General features: G+C 40.0%; 1 protein-coding gene across 6 annotated transcripts in view; it reads right to left on the bottom strand.

Annotated features, from left to right (window-relative positions):
- Positions 1-25,391, bottom strand: part of ELOVL6 (ELOVL fatty acid elongase 6) — a 112,555-nt gene that overhangs the window by 17,154 nt on the left and 70,010 nt on the right. For 3 of the 6 annotated variants that reach the window (XM_006119276.5, XM_075929724.2, XM_075929725.2), the window contains exon 2: positions 18,806-18,937. The exons of 1 other annotated variant lie outside the window; for it this stretch is intronic. In XM_006119276.5, coding sequence (XP_006119338.1) covers positions 18,806-18,937 — 132 coding nt within the window. Of the gene's footprint in view, positions 1-18,805; positions 18,938-23,961; positions 24,043-25,391 lie in introns of those variants that run through there. 2 more of the 6 variants (XM_075929726.2, XM_006119277.5) reach the window with 2 other exon arrangements.

Below are 25,391 nucleotides of genomic sequence, written 5' to 3'. Positions count from 1 at the left end.
GGGCAGAATAGTATGTGAATATGTAATTAAAGACTGAGGCCTAGCACCTACATACAAAGAAGATGAATTAGGATTGCACTGGCAACCTAAAAAATATCTAAATTTTGAGTGCTTGACTCAAATCAGGAGTTTTGCCTTTTATTTTGAGTTTTCAAAAATTTTTATTTTGTGAAAAAACCTGGAGATATGTGGCAGTATGGAGAGCAAGTTAGTTCTAAAAATAGGGCCAATAGAGAGCAAAGTATTCCCTTTTCCTATGCCTCTGAAGCCTCTTTAGTAAGTTTTTCAGTTTATGTGATTTGGCCTCTGAAGCCTCTTCAGTAAGTTTTTCAGTTTATGTGATTTGGCTTTCAATTTGAAACAAAGAGCCTATCCAGGGAAAGTTCCGAGTGATTTAGAATTTTGTGCAAATATTTTAGATTACTCTACTAAATATTCATCAGCATGCGCAAAATATATAAATAGGCAAGTGGATGGCTGTTATTGTCCCACCTGAGGGTTTGTTTGCTATATGTGTATATAAAAAGTGAGATATTGCTGTGGAGTTATTGGATCTAAAGTGAGAACAGAGTACATTGGCACTGCGAGTAAGGATTTGTCTACAGTTTTCCAGAATAAGTTATGCAAAATATTAATTTGGGTCACTCGCACCTCTCTTCAAATCTTCTCTCTCTACTTTCATAGCCTCGGTACCTTCCTTCAACTCCCAAATGGAAATATAATATATCTCGAGTTTACAGAATTTAAATAAGAGAGCTGTATTTCTAGTTGTAATCTAAGTTCCATGTCACATAAAAGGATGTAATAATGAAGTGGTGATAAGTATTTAAAAAACCCTAAACAACCCAACGGAAAGCTTTGTGATTATAATGTATTTCCATTTTGTTTACTATAGACAAAAGTTTTCAAACTTAAATGGTTAAAGTTAGGCACATATATCTCTGTTTAGAGACCTATATACATATGTTCAAATTTTCAGTATGGCATATTTACCGTCCTCGACTTCCATCAGCATGAAGTGTATTCAGACGTTTATAAGGTCAGACTCCAAATCTCCTATCTCTGCCTGCATGCCAACTGCTTTAACCTAATAGTTTTCAGTCTGACTCTTTTATATTCTAAAGACAGAACAGAATCACATCCACAACCTACAAACATATTTATCAATTATAAGATATCAGAGCTAACCCAACCTTCCCAAAACCATGTCATTTGATGTACATTTTGAACAGGCTTGCATTAATTCACTGGCATGGATAACCATCAATAAAACTGGGATAATATTCTTTTCCCGTTTTGTCTGTCTCACCTATTTAAATAATAGGCTCTTTGACACAGGGACTGTCTCTTACTATGCGTGAATGTAGAGTGCCTAGCACAATAGGTCCTGTCTCTCAGTTGGTGCCTCAATGGGTGCCTAGTGTAATACAAATAACAAGTAATGATCACGAATCTGAATTTTATATTTTAAATGTAAAACATTAACAAGCAAGGAACTATCTGCCAGGAAAGTTTAAAATCTTTTTAGTGAGGAGAAAAGTTGTCAAATGTGAGGAGAGACAGGCCCGGATCGAAGCTGCAAAGCCCATTGGCATATTCTTTTCCTGCTGGGCAATGTCTCCGAAGATGCTCCAGGGGCACTAGTGGAATCCAAGTTTGAGTAGCCCTTGCTATGCCTTTCCAAAAGGTGTAGTATGAAACAGCTCTGCTGGGTGGTGCAGAGAGGACTTAGGGTATGTCTAGACTACATGCCTCTGCCAACAGAGGCATGTAAATTAGACATACCGTTATAGTCAATGAAGCGGGGATTTAAATATCCCCCGCTTCATTAGAATAAAAATGGCCACCGCATTGTGCCAGCTCAGCTGTTTGTCGGCACACACCGGCAGTCAAGACGGGGATCAGTCAGCAAGAAAAGCGTTTGTCGACCGATCCTATAAACCTCATTTCACGAGGCATAAGGAATTGGTCGACAAAGGCTTTCTTTGTTGACCGATCCCCGTCTTGACTGCAGGTGTGTGCTGACAAACAGCTGAGCCGGCACAATGCGGTGGCCATTTTTTATTCTAATGAAGTGGGGGATATTTAAATCCCCGCTTCATTGACTATGTCGGTATGTCTAATTTACATGCCTCTGTCGGCAGAGGCATGTAGTCTAGACATACCCTCTGAGACAGATTTTTAAAGCTATTTAGGTACACAAGGATGCACATAGGGGCCTACTGATATTTTGAAAAGTACCTAGCCACATAACTCCTATTTAAATCATAAGGAATTAGGCTTTTGAAAAATCCCGCCACGTAAAGGGCTGGATTGAGCCTGGTTCCCGTGTCTGGAGAAGCTGAGAGGCACCTCCTCTCACCACAACTTCTTTGAGACTCTGAGCAGAAATGTAATCAGGCCTTAGGTGTACACATTTATCTTCATAAAAAAAAAGAGTGCTGTAGTCGGGATTAAATTTAGGCAACAAATACAAACTGAGAATTAAAGGGGGAAAGGAATAATTACAATACAAAGGCAAACTGGGAAAAAGTGAAAAAAGGCCAAAAGGGAAGTATAGTAGACTAGAAGAATGGGAGGAAGAGGCAAAGCTGGAAGGATTAGGCCTCAACTGGAGTATTGTGTCCAATTCTAGGTATCGCATTTCAAGAAAGATGTGGACAAACTGGAGAAGGTCCAGAGAAGAGCAACAAAAATGATTAAAGGTCTAGAAAACATGACCTATGAAAACTGAAAGAATTGGGTTTGTTTAGTTTGGAAAAGAGAAGAGACTGAGAGAGAACATGACAGCAGCTTTAAAGTACCTAAAAGGGTGATAAAAGGAAGAGGGAGAAAACTTATTTTCCTTAAACTCTGATGGTAGGACAAGAAGCAAAGGGCTTAAATTGCAACAAGGGTGGTTTAGGTTGGACACTAAGAAAAACTTCCTAACTGTGAGGCTGGTTAAGCACTGAAATAAAGCCCCTAGGGAGGGATAGCTCAGTGGTTTGAGAAGTGGTCTGCTAAACTCAGGATTGTGAGTTCAATCCTTGCAGAGGCCATTTAGGGCAAAAATTTGTCAGGGATGGTACTTGGTCCTCCTGTGAAGGCAGGGGACTGGACTTGATGACCTTCAAGGTCCCTTCCAGTTCTAGGAGATAGGCAATCTCCCTTAATGTATTTGTTATGGTATTTACATAATTGCAGATATTTAAGAACAGGTTAGGGAGACATCTGTCAGGGATACTATAGATGGTGCATGGTTCTGCTGTGAGGGCAGGGGATTGGACTTGATGATCTCTCAAGGTCCCTTCCAGTTTGAGTGTTCTATGATTCTATAAAGAGGAAAAATCAGAAGGAAGAAAACACCTGCTGAACACTGGCATTCAACTTAGCATTGGCAGAGTGGTTTTCTTTTACACTGTGCTTCAGCCCAGTATGTCCATTATTTTGTTGTACACTTGGTGGATTGTGAATTTCAAGAGTCAAACCAAGTGATTAAGTCCATGAGTCCTGTGGCATTTTTGGCAATGAACTGAACTTCCTCATTCAGCTGAGCACCATTTAGCAAGGTTGACATTTCTGTTAAAACCAGTGTTTTTGGTGTCAGTGTAAGCTCATCAGAGACACACTGAACTCAGAGTAGTACTTCAGGTGAGCTGCATATACAATAGTACAATGTGAAACCAGGAATTCCAACAAGCAACTACTGGCTTTAGGAGAGTGCAATTTTTTGTTCTCTAGTTTCAGTCGTTTCAGTCATACTTGCAATGTGTTGCCTGTATCAAAGCTGTGGCTAGGGCAGTGTTTAAAGATCTGTTTAATATAGCTGATCCGTGAATCGGCTTTACTAAATTTGCAACTCCATAACTGATGGATGAGAAATTATATGTGGGTTACATGTAATATGGACAGTATTTGGCATTAGACCTTAGAGAACTGATTTGAAAGATTTCATCCTGTAAGTTGCATTGCTATTGATGAAAGCAGTTACTTTGGCAAAGTTCACACTGTATTTTGAATTGGTTTAATTATTGCTTGATAATCACACTATAGTTTAACAGCATCCCAATAAATGTGTTTGGTGAATATTGTTGTTAGCTTTCCTGTCTGTACATCTTCGGCATTGTCAGAAATAAAATCAGTGGACTCATCCAAAATAATTGCAACAGATTCACATGAGTTAATCTGAGACTTCATCTCCCCAAAACATGAGCAAAATGCTTTGGAAGGTAGTTCTGTCAGATTATTTGCACTGGGTATATAACCGGCATTTTGTATGTCCTATTGAATTAACGTAGGCAGCTTTGGATGATCAAGTTTTTCTAACCGTATATAATCACTTGCAAATAAAACTGTAAGTTCCATTCTAGCTAAATGATGGGCCTCAATTCTCTCTATCATCTTCTTTAAAAGAGAAGAAATTGTTTTGTTTTTTACTTTTTGTTAAGCAGCAATGTACTATTTGCCCCTCTTTCTGCTTTGATAGGTTTCTGAGTCTAAGTGGCACTGAACTGTTGCTTAGTGTGCGTGATCCAATGAAACACTGCAGCTTGTACAAAATAGTTTGTTACCATTGACATGCAGAATTTGGCTTCCAAATTCTTTCACACAATCCACTGCAGTAATCACTTTTGAGGTTTTTGATTTAATTTGGACTCTCATGTTACAATAATTGCCTGGTAAGCAATCAATTAAGATCACTTTATTACAAAACCATCCCAGTGTCCATACCTATCAATCAGTGAGTCGAGTTGACAGGTTCTTTATTTTATTGAAACAAGCAAATAATTACATCTAGAATGTGTGTGTGTGGTGGGGGGGAGGAGGGGGAGAGAAAATTCCCTGTACAATGAGCTATTTGTAACTAGGGTTGTAAAGGACTAGTTGACTATACGATAAGCAGATGCTTATTGGATAGTCTACAGGATAGTCGACTAGTTGATCCCTACCCTTGCTGCCTCTATCAGATAGAGGCAGCAAGGGCCAGGGGAGAAGAGGGAGGTCCCGCTTTGAAATGCAAGGTGGAGTCCGGGATCAGCTGGGGAGTTATGCCAGCTTCAAAATGTACAAGAGTCCCCAGCGGGGGCTCTCGTGCATTTCAAAGAGGAATTGCAGCATGGAGCCTGGGGCTAGCACAGGACTCTTGAGTCCCCGCTCACCCCAGGCTTCATGCGGTGCTTCCGCTTTGAAATGCCCAAGAACCCCTGCTGGAGCTCTTATACAGTTCAGAGGTGGAATGTGGAAGTGTTTATTGACTAGTCGAGTAGTCAATGGTAATTTTATCAATTACTTGACTAGCAAATTAATCGCTACTTAACATCCCTATTTGTAACGAGAAGAGATATTCAAGAGCAGCCTTGTTGAGAATGAGCAATTTCTGTCCTGCCCCAGCCCTGCCCAGACTAACAGCTAAGAGCAGCACAGGGAAGGTTAGTCCCAACTTCACGTCTCCTCCATCTGCAGAGTGTCTTGTAATAGAGGGAGGCACCTGGATGTGGGTCTACCCCCTCTCAAGAGTGGCTGTGTAGGGCCCTCCCCAGTTCAGCCAGAACTAGAAGCCACTTTGCTGGGGTGCTCCTAGCACCCGTGGGGAGATAAGACTTCACAGGGAAGGGTTTATTTCTGTGATGCATTTTTACATGTGCAAAATTGGTAGGGCCTTATTTATATTCTTTTCACTAGGGCTATGTCTACACAGCAACATTACTTTGAAATAACTAGTGTTATTTTGAAACAACATAATCCGCGTCTACACAGCCAGCAGTTATTTCCACATAATGTCGAAATACCGTCAAGCTGGAGGACTTCTTCCTCTGACTCCTATAACCCTCTTTTTATGGGGAGTAAAGGAAGTCAGAGGAAGAGTGCTCTATTTTGAAAAAAGTGCTGGTAGACAGCACCAAAACTCAAAGTAAGCTATTTCGAAATAAGCTACGCAATTGACGTAGCTCAATTTGCACAGCTTATTTCGAGTTAAGCCTGGCTATGTAGATGTGCTCAACCTGAGGAAATTGGAGGAAACAGAGTGGGAATGCAGCTCCATAGAGAAAGTAAAGATCCCTCAAAAAGACCACTCATTAGTTACTGAAAGTCTGGCAGCTTCAAGCTAGGAGATGAAACAGCAGCATCCATTATACTGGAGATCAGTTTTGAGTCAACCTCATTTGCTTACTGGGACATCATATTTGCCATATTCCAATGAAGAATAACAAACTGCTTGTTCTCCAGGATGGAAGAAGCATTTATTAACCTTACCCACTGTTTGCTTTCTATCTGATAGTCCCCATGAAACTTCCAAATAGTCCCTTAGAAACTAATCAACAGCTTCACACCATTGATTCTTTCTATATGAGTAAGGAAATAATATCGTCATGCATGTGTGCTGTCATTTGAAACCACTCACTGGATTTATTATAGTGGACAGAGGCATCTTGATGGGGCAATATTTATTTAGTGTATCCATCATTTTAAAAATAAAACCTCACTAATCCAAATATGAAAATAATGGAACCTCTGTGTATGCCCCACTGACTCGCCCAGCACTTTTAAAATAATTTCTTGTCAAGTGAACAACATTATCAAGAAAAATGTCTACAATATTCATGTAAACATTAGTTAAATTACCAACAAAATTCAATTTTCAGCTAAAACCTAGTGTTTGGCAAGAAATCTCATAAGACTTAAGGAATTCACTAAAGGATTTCTAAAGTAGCCCCAAAGGAATTCATAAGCATAACAGAACTCTTAAGAAATCTTTAATGAATGCTTCAGGGACATTTTTGCTCATTCCCAGCATTATTACTAAAACTATTTTATGTTCCCAACATTATCTCAAGAAAATTTTAGGATAACTGTAATATTCTGGAGATTTGAACAGTAATCCAAAAAATGGTTATACTTCTTTCTGCAGGATAATTTTAAGATTCTTACAGGATCAACCGTATCAAGTTGTTATAGCAACTGCAATATTTAGCATTGAAATGTATGTATTCAGGAGTTTAAAATTACCCTAGCCAAATAATACAGCAAAAGTAATAAAGTAAAAGATTTACCAGTGAATTACGTCAACCCAAGAGGACTAAGGGATCAGGAAAACTGTATAACAGTCAGCAAACAAATGGAGCAAAATCTAAATTACAAGGAAAGATTAGTATTTGACAGATTAAAGGAGGCTTAAGGAAGCTAAAAGTTATAATATGGTTATAATGATCTGCTCAGATCCATAAAATGAATGGCAATTACAGGGCCAGTGCTACGGAGTCTCACTTAGTTTTCAATCTTTACTTTGGCAGAGCTCTTAATGACTTAAGTAGAAGTCCAACTCTCAGGATTTGGTCTGCATATAGTAAACAATATATACATTTGCAATCTAACAGCAATTTAGAGAACACTCTGAATGAAACACCATAGATAAAGGAACCTGGCTTGCTCTTCTGAACAAACGAGTCGCTTGGAGACAAATATAGACATCTCTAGCTCCATGACCTGCCATTGCTCCTGTAGTCTCATTCCACCAGAACTCACTGTTTGAGATTAGTAAATTAACGGGCTCATTCACAAACCAACTGTTGGATTTGCCTGAGGCCTAATAGTTTAAGAGTTGTCAGCATTTGTTCCAGTGAAATTCCACAAGGCTAATCTTTTGAGATTCCATTCAGCAGAAAGTACCCAGAGACTTCTGTATCATAGGTCCCTTCTCTTCCATCTGCATCTGTCAAAGATGTATTTGATAGAATAGCATGGGCCACAGATCCAGGTTGACCAAGATGTCAAAGTGCCTCCCACAGACAAACTGGGGTGGCTGATTTCCTATAAAAAAAGTCCCATTCATATAAGTACAGTTCTCTTCCTGATTCAATTAGCCGGAGAGATGGCGAGAGTGGATGGACTGGAGTGCCTCAGGAGGCCAGATCCAGGCCACCCAGGGGCTACATCTGGCCCCTGGGCCTTAGATTCCCCACCCCTGCTTTATTGGCTTGGATGAGAGCAGAATTGGACCACAATTCTCCAATAAAATTTCAGTTTAATTGAAAAACAGTTTTCTGTTGAAAAATGTTTCAATGGAACATTTTCAGCCATTCTTATCCATAACATCTGTAGTAAACTGACAATTCCCCACCCTTAGCTTGTGGCAAAGTCATGGATTTAACCATTTGTAGGGCATGATTCTCCTCCTAGTTACACCAGTTTAAATCTGGAATAACCATTACAATAAATAGTTGCAGAAGGGTAAAACCAGTTTGCATGTGAAGAGAATTGGGCCAGTGACATAAAAGTACAAGTGTATAATTTATTTCTAATTAAAAGACATAAAGTAACAATTTCATCTGATCGCCAAAGAAACAATAACATGCTTGTGCTGAGTAACAAAATTACATAGGATCACAAAGGCCAAGAAGTGATGAGAAATTAACAGCAGGAAATTCCAGCACACAAGATTGATGCTGGGTCTGTATGGCCATAAAAATAGAAATATTTGGATGGGATGGTATTAACCAGAATAAATGGGAGATTGTATTTTTATATTAGAAATATATCTTTATTTCATTATGTTATACTGATTGCTCTTACAGTTTATATAGTATATTAATATAACAATTATATATTCAGTTGCTAGCCTAGTCTAATTTGTTTCTCAGCTTGTCTATTCAGCCTACACCGCAGTACTTGTATTTTCTTATTAGGATTATAATTGAGTTGCCATTATAGTTTTTAGAATCTAAAGCAGCAGTAACTTAATTGGTTTTTTAGGCGGTATTAGGATTAATAAATGGGAGCATAGATTTTTTGTTTGATAAATGACTAATATAAATAAGATGGCTTTTATTTAAAACTATTTGATTACGTTTTATATGTCTGTATCCATATTTATCTATATGTTGTTGCAGTTGGTTTTGAGCATTTTAAATATGTATAGTTACTCAAAAAGTCTGAAATAGTTTCAGAGAATTAACATCCAGACTCCCAAGGGCCCTTCTTCTGTCCAGATGCTGGAGAATTTAGGTATCAAATCGCTGCCTAAGAAAAACTTCCTTGGACTTCTTCATAGCACACTTACTAATTATACTTTTTATACATTTTCTTTGAATAAAAAACATAATACCCCCAATAAGCTAAGAATTTCCTTAGCAACAACCAATAATTCTTTATTCTACTTATTAGAAAAACACTTCTGATCATAACAACAACAAAGCTTGTGTGTCAAAGGCATCTAAAATCAAGGGAATCTGTCCAAATAATCCTGCATTAAACAGCTGTCTTTACCGCTCATTCTGTTAGTGAAACTGCAAGCATATAACTATATGGCTTTACCAATCGAAGCCTAAAGTTATTTCTAGCTAAGGAATGTTTGATTTTAACTGGCAGTGGTGAAACACACAAATGGCTATCTGCAGTACTACCTGTATCAAGTTCAGCGGTTGTGAGGGGGGTGATACGGCCCCGCACTCGCGCCTAGAATGGCACGGACATAGAGCATGGAACCACAACTGGCAGGGCTCGGACATAGGGTGTGTTGGATAGCGCAACGCATGCCGAGGCTGGAAGTAAAGGGAGAGTGTTGGGCATGAGGGAATGGCCTGCCACCGCCGCAGGAGGAGGAACCTGCAAGAGGAACCTCAAGAGGTTGCCCGCGGAACGGCAAGGGGGACCGTAGGAGAAGGGGAGATTGCCCCTGAGACGCGGAACGAAACTCCGAGGGGGGAGGAAAGGAGGAGGCACGGGAGAAAGGACGAGATGGACACTGGACCGGGCAAGGGTGTGTCCAATGTTAGCATCCCAGGAAGAGGCAGCTGGGAGGACTCAATGATAGGACACCAGGAAGGGGGAACAGGAGGAAAGGAAGTTGCAAGGACAGGTGCAGGAGTTGCAAGCCTGTGGGCTGGCTAGTTGAGGCCAACAGCCCCACCAGTCGAGACAGGGACAGAGGGCTGAGACTCGGAGAGGGGGAGGGCCCAAGTCTCCCTTTCTCACCTGAACCCTTCCCATTAGGTCGGGATCCTAATTCCGGCAGATAAGAGTGGTAGATAGCACCAGGAGCAGCGAGAAGCCCATACGGGGGCCCCTTCCCTGCAGGGCTTGGCTTGGGCAGGGGCGATGGATAGGGCGAGAGCAAATAGCTGGTCAGGGAGAAGTCCCAAGTAGGGGCTTGGACCCCACGACCCCCCTAACAGGGGTACATACTGGAACTTCAAACTCAAGGGCTACAAAGTAATTCTTCTTAAATCCCTGTTTTCTTATTCAGTGTCCCAGCAGCTTCTTTTTCCTTCTGTTGCATCTCTTTCCCGTCATTTGCTATAGCACTTCTCTCAACCCACTCCACTAAGGTGTAGAAAAAATGTCACTGTCCAAAGACTGCTTCTGATATTGCTTTATTATTTTTAATCTGTCCAGATTTTATTTGGGAAAATTAGGCTTGAATTCAGTAGGTGCTTAAGCATGTGAAAAACCTTATTGAATGTAATGGGGCTGTTCACATGCTTAAAGTTAGAAATCCAATCGCAGACAGAGACTGTTTCATGAGACGCTACCACAGCCTCTGTCTGTGGGGAGCTTGGGCTCCAGGGCTGTCTCAGTATCAGAGGCAGAGGCAGGCGTGAGCCAGTCTGTGCAGTGAGCCAGTTTTTAAGCTGGTTCCCCTCATGGACCGGCTCCTGCCTACCATCCAGTGCAGATAGAGAGGCAGCAGCGTGGAGGGGCAGGGGGCTCCCTGGGAGTGGGGCTGGGAGCGCACTGTCTGCTGCCCATGCCCCCAAGGACTATTGAATAATTGTGTAATGGCTAAGATTTGATGTGGTTACATGATTATTCAAGTATCAGAAGGGTTAGCTGTGTTAGTCTGAATCTGCAAAAACAACAAGAAGTCCTGTGGCACCTTATAGACTAACAGATGTATTGGAGCATAAGCTTTCATGGGCCCACTTTGTCAGATGTATGACATAAATCTCTTAGTCTATAAGGTGCCACAGGACTTCTCGTTGTTTTTGCATGATTATTCAATTAATCGTTAATCCCTACTGTTACCCTATCAAAGAAAGAGTCTGACATGCTTTGTTCTTGACAAATATATGCTGAGTATAACTTATCTTGTTATCTTCTAGGTGTTTGCAAATTGATTGTTTAATTATTTGCTCCATTATATTTCTGGATACTTAAGCTGACTGGTCTGTATTCCCCAGATTGTCATTATTTCCCTTTTTATAGGTAGGCTAATATAGTACTATTTTCCAGTCCTCTGGAATCTCTCCTCTCTTCTGTGACTTTACAAAGATAATAGCTAATGGCTCAGATATCTCCCCAGTCAGCTTCTTGAGTATTTTAGGATGCATTTGATCCGGCTCTGGTGACTTAAAGATATCTATTTTGTTTAAGCAATTTTAACTTGTTCTTTCCCTATTTTAGCCCCTGATTCTACTTCATTTTCACTGGCATTCCTATGTTAGACATCCAATCACTACTAGCCTTTCTGATGAAAACGGAAACAAAACACCCTTTTGCCAATTCTAAATTTTCTGTCATTGTCGTTCCCCCACCATCATTGAGTAATGGACCTGTCCTGTCCTTGGTCTTCCTCTTGCTGCTAATGTATCTGTAGATTTTTTTCTCATTACCCTTGATATCTCTACTAGTTTAATCTCATTTTGTGCCATGGCCTGTCTGATTTTGCCCCTACATACTTGTGTTATTTGTTAATATTCATGTTTGTAATTTGAAATAATTTCCAGTTTTTGTAGGATTCTCTTTTGAGTTTTTGATCATTGAAGAACTCCTGGTTAATCCAAGAGGATCACTTGCCATACATCTTATTTTTCTTACATAGCAGGATAGTTTGTCACTGTGCCCTTAACAATGTCTCTTTGAAAAAATACCAACTCTCAAACTATTTTGTTTCAACTCTCAAAATGTTTTCCCTCTTAAATTAGCTTCCCATGTGATCTTACCTGCCAATTTTCTGAGTTTGATAATGTCTGTCACCTTGAAACTCATTGTCTTTATGGTGTGTTTTCCTTACTACCGTTCCTTAGAATCATGAAATGTTCCTTTTCACGATCACTTTAATCTTTGAAGCCTTTCAACTGCAAATACTCAACCAGTTGATCCGCATTTGTCAAAATCAAATCTAGAACAGCCTCTCCCCTCATAACCTTCTCCACCTTCTCAAATAATAACATTGTCTCCAGTACATTCCAAGAACTTTTGGATAATCTGTGTCCTGCTGTGCTATTTTCCCTACAGGTGTCTGAGTAGCTGAAGTCTCCCATCACCACCATGTCCAATGCTTGGATGATTTTGTAAGTTTAAAAAAGGTTCATCCATTTCTTCTTCCTGATTTGGGTCCCATGACATCCTTGTCTTTTGACTCTTGTTTTAAAATCTTTTACTCAGATACTTTCAAAAAGTCTGTCTCCTATTTCCATCTCAAACATCCTAGGTGTATACATTTGTAATATATAAGATAACACCCTCCTCCCTGTTCCCTCCTGACTGTTCTTCCTAAGCAAGTAGTACCCTTTTACATCAATATTCCAATCAAGCATATAATTCTATTAAGTCTCTGTGATGCCAACTATGTCAGAATTGTTTTTATTAACTAGCAAGTAATAAAATATTGTAGTGAGAACAAGTTCTTGGTGGCATTAAAGGAAAGTATTTCACTCCTTCCTCCTTTTAGCCAGGATGGGTAGGAATGGTGTCCCTAGCCTCTGTTTGTTAGGGGCTGGAAATAGATGACAGGAGAGGGATCACTTGATTACTTGTTCAGTTCATTCCTTCTGGGGCATCTGGCATTGCTACTGTCAGATGACAGAACACTGGGCTAGCTTGACCTTTGGTCTGACACAGAATGGCCAATCTTATGATTTTATGTTCTCTGCACATAGTATTTTAAGGAGGGAGGTCAAAGGAAAAGAGGCTGTGCTGTGCTGGTCAAATATGCACCTAATCTGTCTGAACTTTAATTGCACAATTCAGGATAGTAGTGCAATATATACAGTAAATATTCTAGAAGACCTATGAAAAATGAATTGCCATAATCCAGATGAGATGCAAAGAAAATATGAATTAACATTTCAAGGACCTTCTGTGAGAGCTGAGTTCACAGCTCAGCCATATCCTAGAAATGGAGGCATGACATTTTTGCTGTATACTGTAGCTAAGAAATAAGTTTCAAAGATGAACCTTTGTTACGGGATATAAAATAACTTTATCTAGAGGGAACTGGAAACTCAAATTAGTTGCATTCTCTAAGAATTTAACTTCAGGAAATGTTCAAGCATCCAGGACTGAATACCAATCTAACATCTAATCAAATCACTTCCCCAGGTAATTTAGATTGAAAAATAAACCTCTCTGTCAGCAACATAACCACAGTGATAGTGGTTAATTGTTAAACATCTTGTAGCTGAAATTATGCAGCTGAATGAGGGGAAACAAGAACAGCAAAGGTTCAAAAATTGAACCATATGGAACTTCATCACAGAACTGAGATGGGTACAGTACATGTTGCTTATGTAATTAAAATGTGAGAGCTGAATAAGACTAAAATAATTGTAGACCGTACCAAAGAATTATTCTGAAGTCTCTCATACTTGAAGTGGATCAATTGGCCTGTGAGAGGAAACAAATGCCTACATTCTTAAGAAAACGTAAGAAAAACTACATTTTTATGTTTCAAAATTTGAAACTTTTTTTGAAGTTTTCCCTATTACTATTATAAAACTATTTTTATTGCAAAATGACATTACAGCTGAGACAAATGTTTGAAAATTGGCAACATTTCCAAAGAAAAAAACAAGTCAATTTTCGCCTTCCAAAATTCTGCTCGCTACGTGCATTGACAGGTTCACCAGTATAGTGGCGGGGGGAAGCAGCAGAGGAGAAATATCTTGAGTTTAGTAAGGCTTGACTTGACATGACATTCTCCTGAGTAAATTAGGGAAATGTGGTCTAAATGAAATCACTATAGCTGGGGTCGGCAACTTATGGCTCCCGAGTTTCGCTCTTTGGTTTGAAAAGGTTACTGACCCCTGCACTACAGCGTTGAGTGCATAACTGGTGGAAAGACCATACTCCAAAGGTAGTTATCAATGATTTGCTGTTAAATTAGGATGGACGTATTTTGTGGGGTGCCCCGGGTTCAGTTCTGCATCCAATACCATTCAATACTTTCATTAATGACTTGAAAAAGGGAGTGGACAGCAAGGGTGTGTCTAGACTACAGGGTTTTGTCGACAAAAGTGGACTTTTTGTCGACAAAACTATACCTGCAGAGCAAAGCCACGGAGGACCCTGGTCGGACCCGCGACCACTTCCAGATCAGCTGGAAGCGCCGCGGGTCCGGCCGGGTCCTCCGCGGCTTTGCTCAGCTGAACTGGAAGCACCGCAGGTCCGGCCCCGGGTCCTCCCTGCAGACCAGGGAGACGCCGAGCAAAGCCGTGGAGGACCCGGGCCGGACCGCGGCGCTGATCTGGAAGCACCGCGGTCCGGCCCGGGTCCTCCGCTGCTTTGCTCCACGGCTCCCTGGTCTGCTGGGGGGAGACGCAGCTAGTGCCCCCCCCACCCCCCCAGCAGACCAGGGAGACGTGGAGCAAAGCCCGGGGCCTGTGGTAGAGCAGGTGGGGCGCTGCCGGTTGGTCCCGCAGCACCGCTCCTTGGCGCTACTGGACCAACCCGGCAGCACCCCAGCTGCTATGCCCCAGGAGTCCTGATTCAGCCGCTGCTGATCAGTTTATGCCCCAGGCGTCCCCAAGTCAGCCGCTGCTGAAACTGACCAGCGGCTGACTACAGGAAGCCCGAGGCAGAGTTGCTCTGCCCCGGGCTTCCTGGAATCAGCTGCTGATCAGTTTCAGCAGCAGCTGACTTGGGGATGCCTGGGGTTCTTAAGTTGAATCTGTATGTAAGTCAGAACTGGTGTCCAGATTCAGCCGCTGTTGAAACTGATCAGTTTCAGCAGCGGCTGAATCTGGACGCCAGTTCCGACTTACATACAGATTCAACTTAAGAACAAACCTACAGTCCCTATCTTGTATGTAACCCAGGGACTGCCTGTAGTGAAGTTTCAAGTTATATACTAAAAAAACATTTCTAACTATTAGGGTAATTAAGTCCTATCATAGGTTTCAAGGGAGCTCATGGAGTGTCCATCCTTGAAGGCTTTTTAGAACAGGTTGGACAAACACCTGTAGGAATGGTTTAGCTTTACTTGGGGCCTCACCACAGTGCCTGGACTTGATGAATTCTTGAGGCCCTTTTTAGCTCTGCATTTCTATGATTCTATATCTAAAATTCATCTTTGACTAAATTAATGAACTCTTATTAAGTTCTCAATAATTTGTGTTTTATTGCTGCTAAGAAGCACAGCTACATTCCTATTGTAGATGTCACCATATTTTAATGATCTTGGCAAGAAAAGGCACACCGATACAGACTGAAGAATGGCCAACTCATTGCCTGGCAGACAGAATTTTCTATTCTATTTTTCTATTCTATTCTATTTTCTTTTCTAGCAGATAAGAACATGGATTGTTAAACTCTCTGATATAATAAAAGTAATATAATTTCAACAGAAAGCAAGAAAAGCTAAGGAGAAATACTGTAGATAAAAAAAGGATTTCCCTATTGCAGATGGGAATCTGTATGCATAAGAGAAGGCTCGAATTCTATCCAATATTCCTGAAGTTTTTAGCAGACATTTCCCTTTCATGCCAATGTGTTCCAAAGCTTCAGAGGGGTAGCCGCGTTAATCTGTAACTGGAAAAAACTTAAGCAACGAATAGTCTAGCAGACCTTAAAGACTAATAAAACATGTAGATGGTATCATGAGCTTTCGTGGGCACAACCCACTTCTTCAGATGAATCATCTGAAGATGTGGGTTGTGCCCACAAAAGCTCATGATGCTATGGGTTATTATCTACCACAGAACAATTACCTCTCATGTCTTAGAATCAACACTCCTGTTCTTACACCTCAAAATGATTATTAGCTTTTTCACAATTGCATTGCATTGTTGTTGGCTCATATTTATTTTGTGATCCATATTCCTGTGGGGGCCTAGCAAAAGCATTATACTCACTGGCAAAGATTAGAGCAGAAACCACACTGGATTAAGTGTAGCACACTTGGATGAGAGTGGGAGTGACTGAAGGCCCTAAGGATGGAACTGGAAATTGTGTATCAAAGAAGAGATACTGAAAACTAGTTTAATAAGAACTCTCCATCACAAGTTTATGCATTATTATGGATTCATTCTCTCTCTATCAGGTCATCATTATTATATATTTACTTCAACACATGTCAGCCTGGGGGCAGTCTGCACTGAATGCAATTTAAAAAAAATCATAATGACCTTTTTCAAAGACAGTTATGAAATCGCAGTACACTTTCTCAGTTTGGGAAGGAAACTTCCACTATGTCACAGAAGACATCTAACCACTAACAGCTATATGCTATCAGCAACTGGACTGTAATTACAAGCATTTTGCATTCAAATGGATCCTAAATCACTTTACAAATTCATCTTCAAATTGAATACCATCTAGGAAGCTGTTCACCAATCACTGATAGTCAGCAACTTCTAGGATAAAGTATAGCAAATGCCAACTCATGCCCAGCATCCCATGGGCCCAGGTGGGATAGGAAGTGGAGAATGCAGCACTAGTTGAATTTTTCAAGAAATAATACATAGCTAAAATGAAAAAGCTTAATGTAGAATTTAATCAGGACACTCAAGTCTTCTCTAGTCAAAATATTCTGATGATTTTAAGCATACTGTTTCCCAAACAGTGGGTATTGACCTATCAATGAGTCACAGAAAGTTTCTAAATTGGTTGCCGTGACTAGGTCTGGATTAACCAGTTGATTACTGACCCAGGCTTAGGTAAACACATATCTTTCCCAGACCAGCATAAGAAGAGGCTCCAATTATTGGGGAAGGGGACCAGGCCTGTCTGGAGCAGTGTCTCCTATCCAGTGGATCTGAACTTGGCTCCCCATTCTGGGCACAGTGATCATGGAGTCACAGTGCCACTCAGGTTTGGTCTATGCACCCCTATAACCCTGTGCACTGGGTCGCAAGACCACTCACTCAGATTTGATTTGTGGATGCCCTTCAGTGATGGAAGGATGGTAGAGCCAAACCTGAGTGGAGAGCTGGCCAGACCTGGAGTGGGGAACTGGCTCACCCACATGGGATAGGAGCTGCCCTGTGGGATGAGATTAGGGTGGGATTGCTTTCCATTCTCTCACCCCTGGAGTCTCCCTTCTGCACCCAGCTGGGATTAGAGTGGCAGTGCTGGTGTAGAGAGTGCATATATGTAACTATGGAATGGTGACTCGCTAACAAAAGACAAAATGCATTGGTGGGTCACTTTAGCATTTGGGAAATGCTGTGGAAGGCCATCTTAACTAGCACACTCAAACTTGTTGTAAAGCTATAGTGCACAGAAGGCACAAACAAACACTGGCTAGCTGGTTGAGTCAATCTAAAATACACCTTTCCCTCTCTAAATTAGGTTTTAGACTGTTAAAACTTGCCAACATATTTTTAAAAATCACACCTGCCATTTAATCAAAGAGAAGACAAACACTCAAACTAACAGTCTGCGACAGAATTTGCAAACCCGCATAAGAGCTCTACTGACATCTCTGTTCACTTTGCAATCCCGCATCATGGGTTTATGAACTGCTCTAATGAATAATCCATGGAGTTATTAAAAATATGTCAAAAATATATGCAGCTATCCGTGGCATCAGATACTGGTTTACAAATTGTTTTCATGCTGCACAGTGAATTCTAACACATGTTCCACATAAACACCAATAATCTGTTTTATGCAGAATTCACAATACCTAGTTTCTTTGTACATTCGCTGATTGCGGTTGGTGAACTGATGTTAGAATTGATGCTGGAGATGTTAGCAAATGTTTATTTTTGTAAACGTGTAACCACTGAATTTTTCAGCAGTTACACCTTTGCACACAGGCAGGAGCTGGCCTAGAAACCAGCTCCCTCTATGCACCAGCTCGTCTGCCCTCCCTTGCTGCTGTTTCTATGGGAGGCAGTGGGAAAGTGGGTGGCGGGGTGCATGTAGTCATTAGGATTATTCAATAAATCCAGGCTTATCGGTTAATCGTATAAATGACTACACACTAACATCTCTAGTGGGTACCATATGTACCCAGAAGGGATATTGGCGCAAAGCTATCATTTAGATCAGTCAGACTCACTGCTGGGTCTGAGGAGGTAGCACCCAGCAGAGTAAGATTATTTCCCACCTCCTCTTGTCCTCTCTTACCACTGAATTAACCATGTTTTTATTTTAACTTCTTGGAATAACCCACGGGTCAGATTCTGATCTCAGTATACCAGTGTAACTTCACTGATGTCCTCAAAGTTATTCCAGATGTATGCCAGGGTAACAGTATGGCTTAAAGATTCTACTAACATAACTACGTAAATGTAATATTAAACTACAAATGGAAACAAAGCTAACACTCTAATTAGCTTATTTCATTCTGCCGTGTAGATCACTAAGAAAGCTTGGTTATCACAAAAATACAAAATTATTTTCTGATTTAATCGCTTCTCTTAAAGAGATTGGTGATTAGTTTCCTCCTTTAAAAATGTTTGTGATATGACAGGCAAAACAGGAATATTTTGGAGTGAGGAAGAGGTTGGAGGACTCAAACCCATTAAACGACACAACTAAAAAAATATTTAGTCAGGTACAAATTTTGTCATCTTGATGCTCTTGTTATGGCTGAATCTCCTTTAATCCAGTGAATAAACTAATGCAAACAATTCCTTGCTGTGTAAAAAAGGCCTACCTGAAGACTGCAAGGCTCAGGGACCAGAGCACTAGCGGTTTCCTCAGTTCAAATTTTGCTCGTTTGTTCATTAGGTGCCGACCACCAAATATAAAGGCAGCATACAGAGCTGAAAACAGAAAAGATTTCTTCCTGTAAAAAAAGCGAAGAAAAAAATCCCCATAAAATATTTATTATTCATCAGTTTCACACAGTGTTTTCTCAACTTCAGATGATTGCCAAGAACTTGTCACTTTCCTTGCTTAAAAATAAAAAAAAATCCCATTTGAACACACTTCTGCTATTAATTTGAATAATGGAACAGCCAAATATACATGAATATAAATCTCGAGCCTGAAGTTCCTACTCAGGGCAAAATTCTGATTGACTCAATAGGAACTTTCCTGAATAAATTCTGAAAGCTTTGGCTGGTATTGCAGATATTTTCTCCCCCTTCTCAGGAATATTTTCCATTTGTGAAGAAAAACAGATGGCATGTGGCCAATTTGGTCCTCTGCCCATGCATGCTGTTCTAAAATCAATGTTCAGTTTGTATTTGAACCAACTGATCGAGTTTAATAGGTCATTCAATATGTTCAATTGATATATCCCTGCCTGTATGTTTCTTACTTAACATGCACTTGTCATTTATTGCTTCCCAATAAGAATTCTTAAATGCTGCAGAATAAAATCTGACGAGGCTCCTAAAAAGTGGGAATATTTGGCTAGAGGCCAGTAGTTCTATCATTCAGTGGTCACATTGTTTTGATTTTTATAGTTCATGAGTAGCAATTTGAGTGAATTCCAAGATTATTCTCTCTGGTCTGAGTTTGCTGAAATGGACATATATTACTTAAGTAAGCTGAACTACAAAGGGGGTATCAGATTTGTAAGCGTCACTTGAAAATGCCTGTAATGGTACATCAGGATAGATATTTCCATCAGCCAGCATTTGAACCTCATTCTTATAATTCAGTGAAGCTCAAATGTAGCGGATGAAAAAAGGGTGAAATTTGGGACCCTTTTCTGCGCTTCTAAGAGAGTCGGATGGCTTGCAATAAGTGTCTATATGCCAAATCAATAATGATGCACAACATTACTAATGTCCTAAGTATGTAGATATATATTTAGGAGCAGTTTTTTGGACGACGTGTATAATTGCAAACAAAGGGAAAATGAGTAATCATAAATATCAATAGACTATATAAGTGCAGCTGCAGCAAATTGCTCTTTGCTGTCATAGTACAAAGTCAGCCAGTTTCAGCTAAGCCTTAATGAGTGATAAACAAAACATATACATATCATATAACGATGAAAGCTAAATAGCAACATGAGCCCAAAGACATTAAAACAAATCCAATATGTTTAGGCTTGGACAACATAGGACTTTCGAGTATCCTAAACAAAGTGAGTTACTCTTGATATAGTTCTGGCAATACATAAAAAATCATGAACTGGAATGAAAAAGCAATTAATGGTGTTGCATGAAGAGTTGTTCTGATGTACAGTCAGATTTGCTGCACCTCAAGTTATCCTTCCCAGCTGAAAATATCCTTATCTGGTCTGGCAGTGGAGGAACGTATGTTAACTTCACTGTCCCCAGGGATAAGAACACTTGTACATAGACTTAGGATCTCCATGATTCCAAGCCAAGCAAGGGACTCTCCTCTCATGGAGAACACATCGAGACTGTGAGTCACTGGGCTGGCAATTACAGCAGCATATTTATCATCAGCACTATGCTTTTTCCCAATCAGACTTGGATGGTACCATCTTGTGCTTTCCTGACATGAGGCACGGATGGCCTTCTAAAATGAGGCACTGATAAACATGAGTTGGCTGAATTTCACTCCAGGCTAGATGGCAGACACACAGATCGGCATGGAAAAGCTTCTAAACAAATTGGGTGAGGTGGCGTGCGCTCTCTTTGCACATGGGATACTCACCCTTCATTACTCAGGGGTTGTTTGGGCCCTAATTTGCTCTGAAATGGAATCATGCTGTTTTACATCTATGCTTCTCTATGGATCTTTTCTTGGCTATGGTCTTTACCATCTAATAATCTATACCTTTGTCATCTCTATACTAGACTAGAGTAATACACTCTATGGAAACTTGCTCTGGTGCAAAACTCAGTAACTGATTTAATTAGCAATGAAAGCTGCATTGAGCACATTGTACCTGTTCTCTGTATATCCTACTGGCTTTGTAATTGCTTCTAATCAGGATTTTCAACTCCACCACGGGGGAATCAGACACCTCAGCTGGGCATCCAAATCTCCTAGACCGTTTTGAAAATCTGAATTGCTAAACGTGTAGTTTTGTGTGTTAGTGCTAATCTATAAAACCATGCATGCTGAGCATCCTGACTGCTTTACTCTGTCTCTGTCCCTGATGTATGCATCCTCCTAAGAACTGAGATCAGCCATGGTGTTTTTAATAACAGTGTTTGAATTCCAAGGGGGCTTGAAGGCAAGTCATTTGCTCTGGAGTGTCCATGACTCTGGAATTGACCCCATTCTGCTTTCCCGGTGTTCAAGTTTGTTGAACTTAAGAGCAATGTGTTAGAGCCTCTTTGTTTGCTCAGACTTTTTTCCTGAGATCAACTCAAGATAGAAAGTGTTTGAGTTAAAGGATGTTTCTGGAAAGGTGTAGGAAGAGTTGCTTTCACTTTTTATGGTGCATTATGGAAGAAAGATCTGAGGGACTGTCTTTTGATTTTTCTTAGTTGCTGGCAGCATGTTATTAAAGGTCTTATTAATGATGATACATTAATGTAAATACAGCCAGAGGCTTAGACAATGGACTACTGAAATAAATAAATAAAAATATATTGGAAGTGCTGAAGAATGTGACAGCTAACAGTGTCTATTTGTTCTTCTCTAGCTGCTGTTCCTGTATCTAATGAAGAATCACCACAGTGGAAGGAAATTAAATGAATCTCTATGGAATATCTAATATGTCATGCTAGTCACAGGTGAATTTTTTTTATTCCGGTATCTAAAGATACAGGTAGGTGTGGAGGCACTTTTGAAAATCCCACTAGGAGCTTCACTGCATCTTTAGGTAAATAAATAAATAGATTTGGAAGTCTGAGGCCATGTTCCTTTCTGTATAAAGAAGATATAATGCAATCTCAATTCTTGTTCATAACATTCACAGTCAGGAAAGAAACATAAATATCCCTCTTCATAGGCAAGATAACACTTATGTATCTAAATGGCTTTCACTCGGGTTCTTATTAATGAAATTATTGCTTTGTGTTAAGTCTAACTAAGTAGGTCAGTACAGTAATTATATACCGCTAATTGGTATTGTTACATTTTAGGTCACTTCCCCAGCTTTTAATGAGTTCCGTATTTCCTATTTAAATGTTACAGTATCTGTATAAGACTTCCCACTGGCACTGACAAATGCTAGGCAGTTTGACTGTATTGGTGATATGTATTGTACAGAACACAGTTTTAAATTAATAGGGGCAAAATATTACAGCCTTGAGGTCATGACAGGCACTGTGTATAAAGCTTTCTGATAATGAAAGCAATCCTCTCTTTCTGAGATAGCCATTCACTTTTTCTATCGGTATTTCTTTCTTTTTTTAATTTTTCCCTTATAGAGTAACTATGTTAAGGGAGACACTTTTATTAAAGGACTGATGGCAGTATAGGTGATTGGCTATTGGGCTACAGTCTTTCACATTATTGTTTTGGATCTGGCCAAGATCAGTAATGACCAGAAATTATTTTGTAATGTTTGAATAATGGTTTGTGTGAAATGTTGGTAGTCTCAGTCCAGTTCCTAAGGAACATATATAAAGAAATGGCACTCAAACGGTATTCAGTTTTTACTGAAATTTTTCTGGCCAGCAAGACACTGGTAGCATAGAGATATTTCTATAGATAGAGTTTACAAGCAGTTCTAGGACACCGTAAAACCATTGTAATATAAAAGTGTAATCCCTGATGACAGTCTAAAGACAACAGAACAATGAAGCAACATTAAGACTTAAAGCTCAAAACCCAAAAAATAAGCCAATAGCAAAGTCTCATGTCTAATGGTATCAGTGTTAGCACATTCATATGTTTGCCTTCAGTTCTGTTCCCTGGGGAATAACACAGTAGACATAAAGAAACACACGGCTGCCAAATCCCCCACATTTTACAGGAGTTCCTGCTTCTCACAGTTGTCTTCCACCTTCCTACATTTCCAGTCTTCGGGGACTTAAGGACTATCTGTACTGAGTGCTCTGTGCTCTGTGTTAAGATTCTGAAAATTGCCTGCTTTCTCTCTCACACACAAGCAAAGACTAGAAGAATCTTCCTAAAGATAGTACAGAGCACTACACGCATTGCTAGAGGTAGGAAGATAATATGTGGACTTGCAGGCTGAAAATGTGAGGGATATTTTCTGGAAATCAACAGCAAAGGAAGGGAAACCTCTGCATGGCAGAAAGGAAATCAGAAAGGAAATGGTTGTAGGAGAGGATAAACCAAAAAATGGGCGAGAAGTTGAACTCAAATAGAAGAGAAAAGAGAGGATAACGACTGTGGAGAGAAAAGGAAGTTGACAGAAAAGAGGATAATGTGAAGGTGAGAAAACAGAGGAAGGAGAAATGAAGTGTAATAACAAGGAAAAGTACACTGAAGCTATGTCTACACTACAGCCTTCTTGTGCAAAAAGCTTTTTGTGGAAGAGATCTTCCGCAAAAACGTCTTGCACAAGAGCACGTCCACACTGCAAAGTGCATTGAAAGAGCGATGCGCTTTTGCGAAAGAGAGCATCCAGATTGCATGGACGCTCTCTCAAAAGGAACTCTGATTGCTATTTACAGAATGGCCACCAGGGCACCTGGACATTTTCGATTGCCTCTTTTTGCTCAAAACCCCCCTGTTTACTGCCCACACACACTGTTTTCTGCAAGAACTCTTGTGCAAAAAGAGTTATTTCTCATAGAAGGAGGAAAACAGAAAAACCCCTCTGTTCTTTTGTTTTGCTTGTGCTTGAGGTGTGGACGCTCCATGCGTTTTTGCACAAAAACAACTGTTTTTGTTCAAAAACTCTGCAGTGTAGTCCTAGCCTGAGGGAACAGGGGATAAAAAATAGAAAAAGGATTACAACAGAGAAAGGAGAGGCAGAGACTGAAGGAAACAAAGAAAGATGGAGAAAATCCATCCCACCAGAAACAGTGCTTCTTGTCAGTCACAGACAGGAAGTGTTGCCTCCAGGAAAGCTATTTCAGGCATCAAGAAGTAGCAGGGAGAGACTGAGTCACCTGGCCTAAGGTAGGAAAACAAAAGAAAGTAAACAACACAAAGGTAAAGAAAAAAGTACAGAGTGATAAATGTTCCTCCCCCCTCAAATATATATATATATATATATATATATATATATATATATATATATATATATATATAAAATGAAATGTATTGTAGGACAAATATTCTTGTTGGTGAAATGAAAAATAAGATATTTTAAGTGTTTTTTTTCCCGGTCAGAATCAGTCATTCACAGAAAAAGGCTATAGCCAGTTCAAATTACATTTGATCAGAGAAACTTCAAACTATATAGCACATCCGTATGCTCATTTTGCAAGACGCCTGTGCATGGGAACTCAGGCAATGTTGCTTTCTTCACGATGCTAATTTAAAATTGCAAGTTCTGTTCATATATATAAAAAAGGTGTGAAACCTTTCATAACCACGTTAGCATTTGCACTTCTAGGATGCCAACAAAGCAAAACCTTGTTCTAACTTCACAGATACAGTGAGAAGTCACTGAGGAGGGGTTCACTGTACAGATTTGTCAGCTTTATATAATAAATAGTAACTATAACTCCAGAATGTAGATAAGCAATTCTGCAACTACTTTTTCTATAGCTTACAACACTTAGGATTTTTAAAGGAGGGATACATCAGAAGATTGGTCTTATATGCACGTCAGTGTAATTTGTTTTTTGCCTGCAGCAAAATGTCCTGTGACATTTATATTTAGAACAGTGACGGTGAAAGTCACTCACGTGGGTTAAGTGCACTCATTAATGAGATTCTTCCAAGTAATACACTACCAGAGAACTACAATGTAAACAGGTGTCAGGCTCACATTGTTTCCCCGTTGCTAGATTTCTAAAAGCAAGTGGCTTTCAAAATGCTAGTGTGACAAGGTGACAATCTGGACTGATGAACAAGTGTGTCCCCTCACTTCTGCCAGATGGAGTGCTGTTTACACTGCTTTGCTGAGAGCTACCTTTCCTAGTCTGCTCACACACAGCTTCCAGTATATAAATTACTCCCAGTTATATTGTGTGAGTACTATAGCCAGCCACTGTTCAATTTCACTTCAGAATAACATAAGAATATTCCCAATCTCAGCCTTCCCCCCAGAAATACACAGGGCTGTACTGCCCAGCTTTTTCTCTACCATATAAGCTCATATAAAATCTATCATATGATTAATAGAAAATTATATGCAAAGATCCTGTTATCCTAAATGGTGTTTCCCAAACACTTCAATCTAAACCCACTGGTTTAGATAAAACTATAAAATTAACTACAGTAAAACAGGTTTTAGGTGACTACAAGTAATAAGTTATAAAAGTCAAGGATTGGTT

The sequence above is a fragment of the Pelodiscus sinensis genome, chromosome 4, assembly GCF_052426305.1.
Source record: "Pelodiscus sinensis isolate ZL-2025 chromosome 4, ASM5242630v1, whole genome shotgun sequence".
NCBI lineage: Eukaryota > Metazoa > Chordata > Testudines > Trionychidae > Pelodiscus > Pelodiscus sinensis.
Note: the sequence above shows the minus strand (reverse complement) of the source record. Positions and strands in the feature narration are given on the sequence as shown.